This window comes from Canis aureus, chromosome 12, assembly GCF_053574225.1.
Source record: "Canis aureus isolate CA01 chromosome 12, VMU_Caureus_v.1.0, whole genome shotgun sequence".
Classification (NCBI taxonomy): Eukaryota; Metazoa; Chordata; class Mammalia; order Carnivora; family Canidae; genus Canis; species Canis aureus.
This window is the reverse complement of record NC_135622.1, coordinates 29,289,379-29,302,970: the sequence shown is the minus strand read 5'-3', so window position 1 is coordinate 29,302,970 and position 13,592 is coordinate 29,289,379. Positions and strand designations below refer to the sequence as shown.

Below are 13,592 nucleotides of genomic sequence, written 5' to 3'. Positions count from 1 at the left end.
TCCCACCCCCCGCCCTCCTCCCCTTCTACCACCCCTAGTTCATTTCCCAGAGTTAGCAGTCTTTACGTTCTGTCTCCCTTTCTGATATTTCTCATGGGAGCATTTTAAAAAGTGAAATAACATAGTCAAAACAGTATGCAGGGAAGGCAGCGTGTGGTTTGGTGTTTAGTTAGACCAAAATAAAAAGGGGGTGGCCACACAAGTGGGCTCTTGATGGGAGCCCAGCCACCGTGACAGAGAAGGGAACGTAATTTGTGTAAATTATCAAAATTAATATTCCTAGAACTCTTGTGGCCAATTTAAATGGGTCCTTAAAGTTGTTGGATTTTTTTTTTTTTTCAAGCTTTCCTGAGTTTCTCTCTGCCGTTCTGTTGGACAAGAATAGCTGGAAAACATGACTTGTTATGTTGCTCCTCCTTATAGAGAGGAGTTTGGGGGATTTGCCTGAGGGTCAACACCGGGGGCCGTTATCATGTTCACACCATGAGAGGCCTTAAATCCATGGGAATCACAACAGAAGGCAGACAGAAAATTTACCATAGCCAAATTTACAAAGGCAGGTGCTTTTCTAAATGGAGATCATACAAAACAGGGATATGATGTGGTCCTTGGGGGACCAGCTGGTCATTGGTGGCTGAACCCAGGACCTCCTGGAGGAGGATAAAGCTCTATTGATGGTCATAGCCCTGTGCTCTGATGTTAGTCACCCCAGCTCACAATGGTACAGAAGTCCCTGTGTGCTGGCCCCGACCCAGTCCGGGGACAGAGGGAGCTCTCTCTATCCTATCACCAGGGAAAGGCAGGTGGCATGCCCCCTGTGTCCGTTATAACTGCAGTGTTCCTCTCCATACCAGAGGAGCTTGGGAGCTGAAGGGAGGTCATTCACCTTTTCGGTTTGTTCCCTTCCAGTGACTTTAGAGCAGTTCTCCCTGGCAGTGAGGAGCTGTCCTGACCAAGAGGACCAGGCTTTGTTAATGAAGGTAAGTTATCAGACAAAGTACTGATTTCCTTAAAGGCTTGCAGCACTTTTATTGCCCTGAGGAGAGTTTCATTTTTACAAGCAGGAGTAAATTTATCATCCCTGAGTTCTGTGCTCCGCGGGGATAAACTTGTCATCAGCGGGTAGGAGGGTTGCTGGTTAATGAGCACACCCGCCGTCCGTGGAGTGCAGCAAAGTGACAGGAGAGTGGGTGTCAACTACTAGCAGGGAATCTATTTAATTCTCCAGAGGGCTCAGTTGGTTCTATTTAAGCTTATCTGACAGAGTCTTGATTCTTTTAGCAGATTTATGAGGCTTGGCCAAATTCCATGACTCTCACTGTACTTTCTAATTAAGACAAAGGATTCCATACGTTCTGTGCCTGCCACATCCTCGCTTTCGTCACCATGGGGAACACTACACAAATGAGACCGTTCAGATTAACCGCTGGAGTGGGCATCTTATGTCATAGATTCCTTGCCCTTGAGCGGAAGAAAAACTTCACCATTTCTGGGTAACAGTTGTTTTATTTCCTTTTGAATGACAAAGGAGCACAGGTGTGGTATAACCTACATTTAGGTTGTACATCTAGGTGAGCCGAAAGTGTGGGAAAACTTGGCCTGCAGCCTGCATGAATTGAATTAAAATTTTGTCTTTGAAGGCAGAGAGCAGTAGATACCGGCAAGTCACAAAGGCACACAAATACCTTTCCACCAATGACTAAGACTCATGTTTTCACCTAGAAACTATACTTAGAGTGACCTTGAGACATATGCATTTCCATGACGTCACTTCAATTCTGTACCATCAGGAAACTGTGTGGTCCAGGAACTGCATCTCTTACCTAAACACCATACCAGGTGTCCTCCGACTTTAGAGATGGGTGGAAAAAATAGGGCATCACTATAAGGGATTTCCAACTCATTTGCCTAAGGTGTGATATTTTTGGTCTGTCTTATTTTTTTTTCTGAGCTTTCAGTGATGTTAATTTTATAATAAAGAAGAACTGATATGGAATAATGGATGTGTCTGGGAGACCTGCTCCACCAGAGTCCCGGGTGTAATATACCAACTCTGAACCGCACAAAGTCAGGCATGTGAGCTTTTCTCAGTGTTTTGAGGTTTTCCAGTTAGCACTCAATCCCCTGACCTGACACTTATTTCCAAAGACTTGTCCTCCCAGGTATGGGCTGTATTTCTGTGGCCTTGAAGCAGCTCTTGGGCCCCAGACACTCACTTCTTTACCCCCTGACACTATGCAAGGGGACAAGGGCCCAGAGCCTTTTGGCTCTTCCTTCCTACTCTGTGCAGTGTTTTCTCCTGATATCTGCTCCTTCTCTCTTCTCTCTTATTCTTCTACTGTCCCTCCACCCCCCCCCCCCATTTTCCCTCTCCGCAGTGCCTCTGTGTGCTGAACGCGCTCCTGTGTGCGGCTTGGTAGTACTAGTGACTTGGGATGCCCCAGTCACTCTGAGCTTCTTCACATCCATAGCGAGAGGGTGGAAAAAGATGCCACCAAAATCCTGCGTCTCCTCTCACTTTCTCACCTTCCTGTTGACTCTTCTACTTCCCCAGCCTGGCTTCTCTGGAACATTTGCTCAGACACCAGCAGTTGCGGGTGGCAGAGGAAGGTTAAGGCAGCCTAAAGTGTCCCGGCATGTGCATGATCTCCAGTGACATTTAGTATCTTATGTCTTCCCTGTTAGTTTCTGCAAAATGTCCTGTGGCAGCTGAGGATGATGCCTGTGGGAGTTTTCTCAATATTTATAAGTGTTTGAACAGGCATCATCAAAGAAGTTTCACTGAACAAAACGTGTGCTCAGTTCATATAAACTGAAACTATTTTATGATTTTTTTTCAGGAGATTGAGGTTTCTAATGTCACATATCAGAGAGCACTGTGTGGGTGTGACAATGGTGCGCAGGATTTTTTGTAGATGTTATGTGGGAGAACTTGCTCTGGGTCACAGGAGATCATTTTGATTACAACCATATATCATCCAGTATACGTTTACTAGGGTGAGCTATTCACTTTGAAGATGATCCGCAATAACGTCAATATTTAATTCAACTTCATTGGGGGAAGAGTTGTTGGAGGCAAAAACTATAGATCTGAACCAGATACACTGGGTTGTTGTTGTTTTTTTTTTTATGATATTTGCATGTGATGCTGTTGTATCCTGACAACAGAGATATCTGAGACCTAGGGACAAATATTCCATGCAGACCTGTGAGTGTGCTCTACACAAAGACCACAAGAAGATGCAAGAGGTGGGGATCCCTGGGTGGCGCAGCGGTTTGGCGCCTGCCTTTGGCCCAGGGCGCGATCCTGGAGACCCGGGATCGAATCCCACATCGGGCTCCCGGTGCATGGAGCCTGCTTCTCCCTCTGCCTGTGTCTCTGCCTCTCTCTCTCTCTCTCTCTGTATGACTATCATAAATAAATAAAAATTAAAAAAAAAAAAAAGAAGATGCAAGAGGTGAACATGTAGCTAAGCCAAAGTCAGATACCGATTGAGCCAAGGTCAGATATCTCTGGAAAAACACAGTCAGGGCTTGAGACTTTGGCAGTGGCAGAAGCCAGAGCCTTCATCTGACAAAGAAGAAAAGTAAAGGAGAGAGAGGAGCAGTGTCTCTACCATCACATGGCTAATTAGCAGGCAAGAGAGCTGGGACCAGAAAGCCAGGTCTCGGGAGCATCACGCTGGGCATCCTCCAACCAGATGAGTGTATTCACAGAAAAGTCTACTGCCTCACCCCTCCGCCACAGCAGAGCCGCCTGGGAGGTCATACTGCAGTGAAACCACAAAGTCACTCTTGTGGCTTGTCTCATAGAATCGCTCTTGTGGCTTGTCATTAATCACACCCCATTTGCTGAGAGCACCATGAGAAAGAAGGAATCTGGCTTCTCCATGACTCAGTTTCCTCATCTACCAAGGTGAGGTCAAGACGGTTACTGACTTATGATTTTCGCACCACTGCAACCCTCTTAAGGGGGTGAGAAAAGATGTGCCAAAGGGGTAAGACAGCTGTCAATAGGGTTTGCCTCTCTGTACAATTGCACTGCAACTTGAACCAAAAAGATTTCAATTCTATAAATTACTCATTTGAGCCCATTCATGTCCATACCTACCTGTTTCTTCACCTGTTCTTGGTTCTACTGGCCAATTAATGTCTTTGGTCCTTTGTGGTCACTGCCCTGGAGACCCGGTTACCCCTCAGCTCCATCCCCCACTCTCTTGTGGCTGCAGACCTGTGCTCCAACCCCACACCCCACTTGTTCCCAGCAGGTCTGAACCTCACCCTCTTTGCCATCCCCTCCTCAGCCTCAGGTCCAAGGCACAGCCTGTGACTCCCTCTGCTCTGGGGCAGCCACATCAAATGCAGTACAGCTATTTTTGGGGGGGGTTCCTTTTTTCCCATTTATTTTTTTTAATTGAAGTTCAATTTGCCAACATATAGGTAACTGGGTGATGGGCACTGAGGAGGGCACTTGATGGGATGAGCACTGGATGTTATACTATATGTTGGCAGTACAGCTGTTAATCCTCTGTGGCACCTTTCAGAGACACTCTTTCCCTCTCTTCCAGAACAGAGCACCTGGGCCTGACCCCCCAGGGGAGCCTGGTCCCCACAATGCTGGGATCCAGGTGTGACCTTGGGCAGGTTCACTGCTATCTCTTTTAGCCCCATGTCATCTTGTGGTGAAAGAGGAAATGAATTAGGTTACCCCCAGAGATGCTTCCAGCATCCACACTCTGCAAATCTGTGCCTGGACATGGCCAGCAAACCTGTGGCTCTGAACATGTTTGAGAATGGGCCAACCTCTACTGCCTCTACTCTTTCCTTGAGGCTCAGCAAAATTAACTTTCTCAGAATCCCCCATCCTACTTGTCACTCTTCTGGATTCATCTCCAGCCCTCTCTCACAGTCTCTCTCCCCTTTGGCATAGAGTGGTCATAAAACTTATCAACCGAACCTGAACTTTTCTGAAAGTGAAGGGGGCACCAAAAATTAAACGTGGGTGGCTGGCAGAAACCATGACTGTCCCAGGCAAACCAGGGCACTAGGTTAGCCTATTTATTAATCAAGTCCAAAATCCCTCCCTCAACTGAAGGGATCAAACTTGCCTATGAGGATTCACTCTCACAATTGGTCCAGATGCTCCTTGCCTCACTTCCCCTCAATTGTCACATCTTAAAATTGTGCCCTGGTTTCAGTGATGGAAATTGGCAGGAAGACAGACCTCTTGCTGCCAATCTGCATTTGGACCTTCATTTTCTAAATCAAACATAAATGATCACACTTCCTCATTCTGTCCTCCAGGGAGTTTCTTACACACCTGGCAGCAGTCATTGCCAATTTGGGTAGGAGACAGCAGCCTCAGCGAAGATCCTCACTGGGACAAATGCTCCCTGAGGCAATCACCTGCTATGCCTCCCCACTTTCCTTGGAAAAGCAGGAAGGATGTTCCGGGGAAAGTGATGCTTCCCGGTAAATGCTGCTCCCCCAGATCAGGAGACTGAGCTGCTTGAAGAAGCTCTGGCTGATTGGTTATAATTGGAGCAAGGCAGTAGAACAAGCCTTCTCCGCTCCAGTGATGCTAAGCGAGTGCCTGGAACATTCCTCACCCTGCAGGCCTGGCTAGCCTCTCTGTCTAAGGTTCCAGCTAGAGGTGCCACGTGAAGTTCAAAGTAGCCCTTTCTGTAGGTGGGACCCGATATCATACCACATCTACTATAGAAAACAGCAGCAAGAACTGAGCTGCCCACATGAAATAAATAGCACATCTTGAATCTTGACTCCCCTAATTGCAAACCTTTGGCAGGGCTGTTGTGCCAGCAGCAATGATGCCCCAGTCCAACCTCCATGGAGTGCTGGTGGGGGAGGGGGCGAACTGTCCATAGCAAGGCAGATGATACGTTGGTCTAGGACACAAGCAGAGCAGCTGTAGTATCTGTGGGCTGCCCAGCTGGCATGTGCAGGAGCCCATCAGAGTTGGTGGGCACAGTTGCCAGGCTAAAGTCAAGAAAACTTGCCGAGATGATTCCCTAGAAAGGCTCCATTGACCCGAGGTATGCTGGGCTGGCTGGAGGGCTGCCAGAAGCTTCCTTAGCATTTCTTAACAGCTGCCAAGTATTAATGCTGCCCCACAATGCACAAGTGAAATGGGCAGATATGGAAGGAGGCATGCCCAGCCTCTCTTCCACATGTTCCCCTCACCATTGTGGTCTGGCCAGATCAGGCCCTTTCTCTGTCTAATGATGTTCTCTCAAATTGTACCCACTTGAGTCCTTCTTGAAATCAGAAGTTGTCAAGTGAACAACATGACCCAACCAGTCAATCCTCCCAGTTTACACAAATGCAGCTTCTTCCCAGAAACATGCATTTTCTGCTAGCCTGATGGGATCCCAGCCTGGTAGGGATGAGGGTCTACCTTAGCGCGGGAATGGCTGTGCGTTGAAGAGAAAGGGGATTTTCCACATGACCGCTCCACTGACTCACCTCCTCTCAGAAGGTTTAGAAACACCCAGCAGGCTGGTTATCTAGTGTTCCTTAAATTGTCATTGTCACGAAGATTCTTTCTGCTTCACTTCTCCCATAGTCCCGTGCTTACCCTAGCCACTCCCCTCCGTGTTGCTTGGCCCAAGGGGCAGACACTGAGCCATTCCATTTTGGGAATGGCCAACACATCCTTGCAGGGCCTCTTTTTGTGCTTTTGCACGGTAGGCAAGGCCTCAGCAACTCCAGCTCTAATGGGGTGCTCACCACAGCAACCCCAGTATCTAAAGGCGTTTGTAGGGGACTGTCCCTGCCTCACAGGCGGCTGGCAGTGGCAGTTTGAGCCTGTCAAGTGGGCGAGGTGGGGTTTTTCCCTTTTTCCTGCATTCTAACTGCTCTTTCTTCCTTTTCTCAACATGTGTAGGTGGTAGCTAGTTTAAGCACCAGACCTAGCAGCCAAGAGTTAATTGTAAGCACCTCCCATCAAGTGCAGGGAGGACTATGATGTCCTCCTTTCTGCAGGAGGCCTTTTAATACCCACAGACCCTATCACAGCCCCTTGCCTTTGAAAGAGGCCTAGGCCCCTGGGCAATGAGCAGGAGCAAATATCCTGTGTATGCACCACACATGCCCACAGCCACCGCTCAGTCATCTGGGGCTGGTCATGGGAGCAGGCCTCCCACACAGAAGGAGAAGCGTTCTCATATGGGGCTTGACTGCATTTCTGAACCCAGTCCAGGGTGAATAGAGTCAATCCCTGTTTGAATTCTTTAGCACAGATGGTGACGAGTGGCAGGGGTCTGCAGTGTTGACATTCAGTCCATATCCCCTGTCTTTTCCTGCCACCATCTCTGTTTCTTGCAAGCCAGTGCCTCATGGAAAGAAGTGGCTACCAATGTTTCTAAGGTTCCTTGTTCCACAAGAGCCTATGGTATGGCAGGTAATGTTTCTCTAGTACCTGGCTCTCCTGAAAATATGTATTTCTATTTTTTCTTATATTTAATAAGGGAACAGAACTACTACTGATATAGGAATCAAGTTTCAGACCTAGTCTTTGGGCAGTAACTGGTTTTCTCTCATGCCTGTACCTCTGTACCATTGATGCCCTGGAATGCCTTCATCCCTTCAATCCTGGTACTCTCATCACAAGTTCCAAGTCTGCCCCAACATTCTGCAGTGCTCATCTCAAACCCACCCCCTACAATCTCAGTAACAATTATCCTACCCCATGACACTTTAATTGTGGGAAGGGCTCTTTGGTGCATAGGACTAACTTTTTAACTTAAAAGAACAAATACCTAATGAGAGAATCTCAGATTTCATCATCAGTCAACAGAAGGGTGATTTTGGTGACTGCAGATACCTCTCACAATCCCTCTTCATAAACATTTATGAGTGCTTATTTTGTGCCAGGGATTGGGGATGCTAATATCAACAAGACCTGACACTCAACCTCAGGTAGCTCCCTGACTAATAAGGTTTGACGGGTACTTCGTGCACCCCAGAAAGCAAGCATGTCGGGGTGCACTGAAAGGGAGGAAATCCAGGTTGCTAACAGAGCACTCAGCTGATGTGCCCAACTCAACATGGGTTTCAAGAAGACTTCAGAGGAGGTGGCATTTGAGCTAAGTTTCTATGGTTCTGCAGGAAATTAAATTTAACCAACTGTGTGGGTTCCACTGTGCTTACTGGGGTCAATGTGAGTTGTGTTCTGAGCTTTCCATTTTTAGAGTGTTTCAGGTGCACTGGTGCATGCCTTGAGCTCTGGCTGCCAAAGTTCTGTTCTTTCTGGGCCCAGACAGCTGTCTCTCCAGGGGAGGGGTGTCCAGAAACATCTATTCTTGTTGTGCTGTGCGTGTTTTCTCATTGTGCCATAGCTATCTTGGAATTACACCATTCAACGTTTCTTCCTTCAGCTTGGAAGATTTCCCTCACTTCTAAAGGTTAATGTCAAAGTGAGGCATCTCTGAGAGGGAATGTAGCAGAGCCATCCTCAGTTAGCTAATAGGTGCTCTAGAATAGTTCTGAGAGCATGGTCTCCAAGGCCAGGGGCCAAGGATAGAGCATGAGATGGGTGTTGGGAAATTAGGAAGAAAAAGGCGGAGGGATTCCCTGTCCTGCTAATAAGAGGACCTGCTCTACTATCTAAGAGTCTGACGAATTTGGCAAAGCTCAGCACTCACAGTCATGCAAAGCTCTCCCATTAAGGGAAATGGACCAATGTTTTTCCAGACTAATGTCATCAGGTGCGAGTGTTACATGTACATGTGCCTGATCATCATCTAAGAGGATCATACGATCAAAAATAACATATTCATCAAATGGATGGCAGCAGTTGGTGAGAACATTACACCTGCTCTGCCCCTTGATAGTTCTTTGTCAAGCATCTAAATAAATATCTAAGTGGAGCAGCAGCTGGAAAGCAGACATCCCAATGTTCAGAAAAGCGGTGACTCTCCCCCAGAATGGAGAACTCAATCATCTGGGAACTTCTGGCCCCACAAGTCTGGCTCAGGACATACAGAAGAGCATTTCTCCCTGAACACTCTGCCCTCCATTTCTTCCATGCACAGCTCTGGGAGGGGTACAGATTTCATTTTGTTCTAGACGATGGAGGAGAGGGCAGAAGATGAAATCACTTGAGACAAATAAGAGAAGTGGAAGGATTTGGTAAAAGCCATCTGTGGGAAATGAGAGCAAAATTTGGCCCTCGAGGCCTAAAGTGAGAGGAGAGAACAAGGCCCAACCCAAACCTATTATTTTACCATTTGAATAAAGAGGTCAAGACACTGAGGTGCCTAGGAGACTTTTCCTTTCTTTCTTTCTTTCTTTCTTTCTTTCTTTTTTTTTTTTTAATATTTTACCCATTTATTCATGAGAGACACAGAGAGAGAGAGGCAGAGACACAGGCAGAGGGAGAAACAAGCTCCATGCAGGGAGCCCGATGTGGGACTCGATCCCAGGACTCCAGGATCATGCCCTGGGCTAAAGGCAGACACTCAACCACTGAGCCACCCAGGCGTCCTGAGACCTTTCTTGAGTGACTTACCCAGAATATGGAGAAATTCCATCAGGCGGTTTCAGTGATAAGAATGCCAGCTAGGCTACCGTACATTAACAGAATTACAGAGTGGCCACAGGGGATGACAGATTTCCCACCACACGGTGAAGGGGACATGAGCACTAAAAAGTTATGTGGGTGTCATGCTGGACCAGGCTGAGGAAGGTAGCAAAGCTCAGTGCTTCCACTTAGGCAGCTCCCCTGCCTGCAGCTGGCCATGTGTGCACCCTGACTGAAAGCTGGAAATGTTAGGAGACTTGAAGATTTCTGTTCCCTGCCCCTTCTCAACTCTCTCTTGCCCTTTCTAAATTTAAGCCACTCTGGTTTTCATTAATTTTACGATGTTCTTAAGTCTACTCAAACACACGGGCACACACACCATGGATATCAACTTGGAGATGAGGAAAAAAGAAAAAGATTGGTTAGATCGACTCCTAAAAGAGAAAGGAACTTAGTCTTGGAATAAATGCCAGGAAAATAGCCAGCATGAAGGCACCAGCCAACCAATTACTGCTCCTTCTCAGGTTCCTCAGAGGAAATGTGTCCACCTTTAGGAATATCTTTCCACCTTCTTCTCTTCCAGGACTGTAAACTGTAAACAGGACAGGATGAAACAATTTGATATGTTCTTGAAACCGTTGCCTGATGGGAAGGGCAACTAGGAATAGCCTATTGATAATGGTTTGATGAATATGTTATTTATGAAACTGCTTTGACAAAAAACATGACACTGTCAGGACACTGTCAGGATTAGGACCAGTTGTATAAATGAGGTAAACAAACCTATTATTAAAAGTGAAAGACTCTGAGCAGCCTGGGTGGCTCAGTGGTTTAGCGCCACCTTAGGCCCAGGGTGTGATCATGGAGACCCGGGATCGAGTCCCACGTCAGGTTCCCTGCATGGGCCCTGCTTCTCCCTCTGCCTGTGTCTCTGCCTCTCCCTCTCTCTCTCTCTCTCTCGAATAAATAAATAAAACCTTCAAAAAAAAAAAAGTGAAAGACTCTCAAATCGGGTGAGAGTTTTGACTGTGTGACGTGTGCAGATGTGTAGACTTCTGCTTCCAGGAAGACAGAGCAAACAGACTCATCCCTGTTCTTTCTGGTAATTTCAGCTAAAAACACTGGACATTAGCTATAAAACTAGCATAAGAAAACTGAAAGCAGAACAGCTAGGGGCCTCAGAAATGATGTGGTGGGAGCCCTCTGGGTTTTCTCTATGCCTCGTATATCCTATGTTTGGAGCTGAAGAAGCTAGAAACCTGGAAAGGGCTAACCAGAACAGACACCCCCCCTCCAAGAAAGCTTATTCTAGCCAAAAGTTGAAGACCCAGAAAAGGGCCAGCTTGGCAAGACAGAAAACTTGTAGATAATAATTACTCTAATCCAGCCAAACACTACAGGAAAATCAATGGAACTACCTTCATCCATGCTGGGAAAATCCTTATGGGAAGCATAGATTTCCATGCTCATGAGGTCACAAAGAGGAAATGCAACCTCACCAATGGGATTATGTGAGACAAGCCTAGTAGGGAAGTAGTTTCCGTTTCCACTTGGCAGCAAGAAGACCTCATCCTTACCCCACTGCAGTGTCTTTGGGAAACATAGGGAGCCTAGCCTTCCTCATCTAGTAGTAAAAAATCACCCCTCCCTCTTTGTGCTATGGTGGTTTCAGAGAAAGCCTAATGGAAATTCAGGCCTTTCACCACCACCCAGTGGTAATGACACCAGTGGAAGCAATGGAGATCATGTGGAAAGTAGAAATGAGGGACTCGGGGCAGCGGTAGCTCAGCAGTTTAGCACCGCCTTCAGCCCAGGGCGTGATCCTGAAGATCAGGGATAGAGTCCCACGTCGGGCTCCCTGCATGGAGCCTGCTTCTCCCTCTGCCTTTATCTCTGCCTCTCTCTCTCTCTCTGTGTCTCTCATGAATAAATAAATAAAATCTTAAAAAAAAAAAGAGAGAAATGAAGGACTCCTATGTTCCCAGCCATGGTGGTTATCAATGAAGACCTACTGGGGAGCTACCTACCTCTACCCAGAAGTATTGAGGAACATCTCCTCTACTTGGCTATTAAGAGTGGCTGCAGTGCATGCTTCTCTTCCTCTGAGGGGCCAATATCACAGAAAGTTAGCTAAAACAATGTTTAAATAAGATCCAGAGTCTCATAATATAATATCCCAAATGGTAAAGTTTCAATAAAAAATCACTTATAATACCAAGAACCAGGAGGATTTCAATCTGAGTGAGAAAAAAAAGGCAATCAATAGACATTTCACTGAAATGATAGTAGTGTTTAAATGATCTGAAAAAGATTTTAAAATACATCATAAAAATGTTTCAATAAGTAATTACAAACATGCTTCAAATAAATAAAACAATAGTGTCTGATCAAATAGTCTCAGCAAGGAAATAGAAAATATAAGCAACCAAAAGGAAATATTAGAACTGGAAAATACAATAACTGAAATAAATATCTCAATAGATGGTCTCAACAGTAGGATAGAGGAGACAGAGGAAAAACTAACTGACCTGGAAGATAGAACAATAGAAATTAATTGAATCTAGGGGCACCTGGCTGGCTCAGTCAGTGGAGCATGTGACCCCTGGTTTTGGGGTGTTGAGTTTGAGCCCCACATAGGGTATAGAGATTACTGGGAAAAAAAATCTTTAAAAAAATTTTTTTTTAATTAAGTGAATTTAAACAGCAGAGTGAACATAGAGGAAGGAGGAAGAGGAGGAGGAAGGGGTGGAAGAAGAGGAGGGGGAAGAGAGCATCAGGCACCTTTGGGACTATAAATGATTTAACATTTGTGTCATGGAAGTCCCAGAAGGAGAGGAGAAAGATGACAGGGCTAGAGAAGTACTCAAAGGAATAATGTCTGAAAAATTTTCCAAATTTGGCAAAAGACATAAACCTACACATTCAAGAAGCCAAATGACACACAGCATGCCCCAAAGAAATCCACACCAAGAAACATCACAATTAAAATTCTGAAAACTAAAGACAAAAAAATTTGAAAGTAATAAGAAGGAAATAACACCTTTCTATAGGGGAAAATCAATTCAAATGACAGCAGATTTCTCATCAGAAACCATGGTGCCAGAAGGAAGTAACACATTTTCAAGTGTTTGGGGGGAAACCCATCAACCCAAAAATCCTATATCCAGTAAAAATATTCTTCAGAAATTAAGGGGAAATCAAGATATTCTTTTTTAAAAAAATATTTTATTTATTTATTCATGAGAGACACACAGAGAGAGAGGCAGAGACACAGGCAGAGGGAGAAGCAGGCTCCATGCAGGGAGCCTGACGTGGGACTTGATCCTGGGTCTCCAGGATCACGGCCCGGGCTGTAGGCGGTGATAAACCACTGAGCCACCGGGACTCATGCAGTAAGCAAAAATTATGAATTCAAACTACTTTCTCCTTTTGAGTTTTCTCAAAAGTTTAGCAAATGAGGCAAAAATAATAACACTGTTTCATATGATGGTAAATGCATACAGAAAAAATATCTAAAACAATTATATTGTAAACAGAGGAGGGTAAACAGAAATAAACACTTAACTCAAACTGTTGTACTACTAGACTGTGAGACTGATATCTCTTTTTATATCTCTTCCTCCCTCACTCTCTCTCCCTCCTTCTCTTTCTCTTTCTCTCTCTCTATATATATTTCCAATCTTTTATTTTCTATCTATATGATTCCATAGACAGCATATAGTTGGTTCCTGTTTTTAATCCACTCTGCTGGCCTCTGTCTTTAATTGTTACATTTAAACTATTTACATTTGGGACCCTGGGGTGGCTAGTTGGTTAAGCATCTGACTCTTGATTTTGGCTCAGGTCGTGATCTCAGGGTAATGAGAACAAGCCCTAAGTTGGGCCCTCATTGTGTTCCATGCCCAGTGAGAAGTCTGCTTCTCTCTCTTCCTCTGCCTCTCCCCCTGCTCAATGGTCTCTCTCTCAAACAAATAAATAAATCTTTAAAAAAAAATTTACACTTAATATAATTATTAATATGACAGGACTTAAGACTGCAATTTTATTTTTT

The 13,592-nt window shown here is 45.5% G+C and overlaps 1 protein-coding gene across 4 annotated transcripts in view; it reads left to right on the top strand.

The window, feature by feature from the left end:
• ACOXL (acyl-CoA oxidase like) overlaps nucleotides 1-13,592 on the top strand; it is a 348,364-nt gene that overhangs the window by 288,543 nt on the left and 46,229 nt on the right. For all 4 annotated transcript variants that reach the window (XM_077843324.1, XM_077843323.1, XM_077843322.1 and 1 more), the window contains one exon: nucleotides 910-980. In XM_077843324.1, the coding sequence (XP_077699450.1) occupies nucleotides 910-980 (71 nt within the window). The remainder of the gene's footprint in view (nucleotides 1-909; nucleotides 981-13,592) is intronic.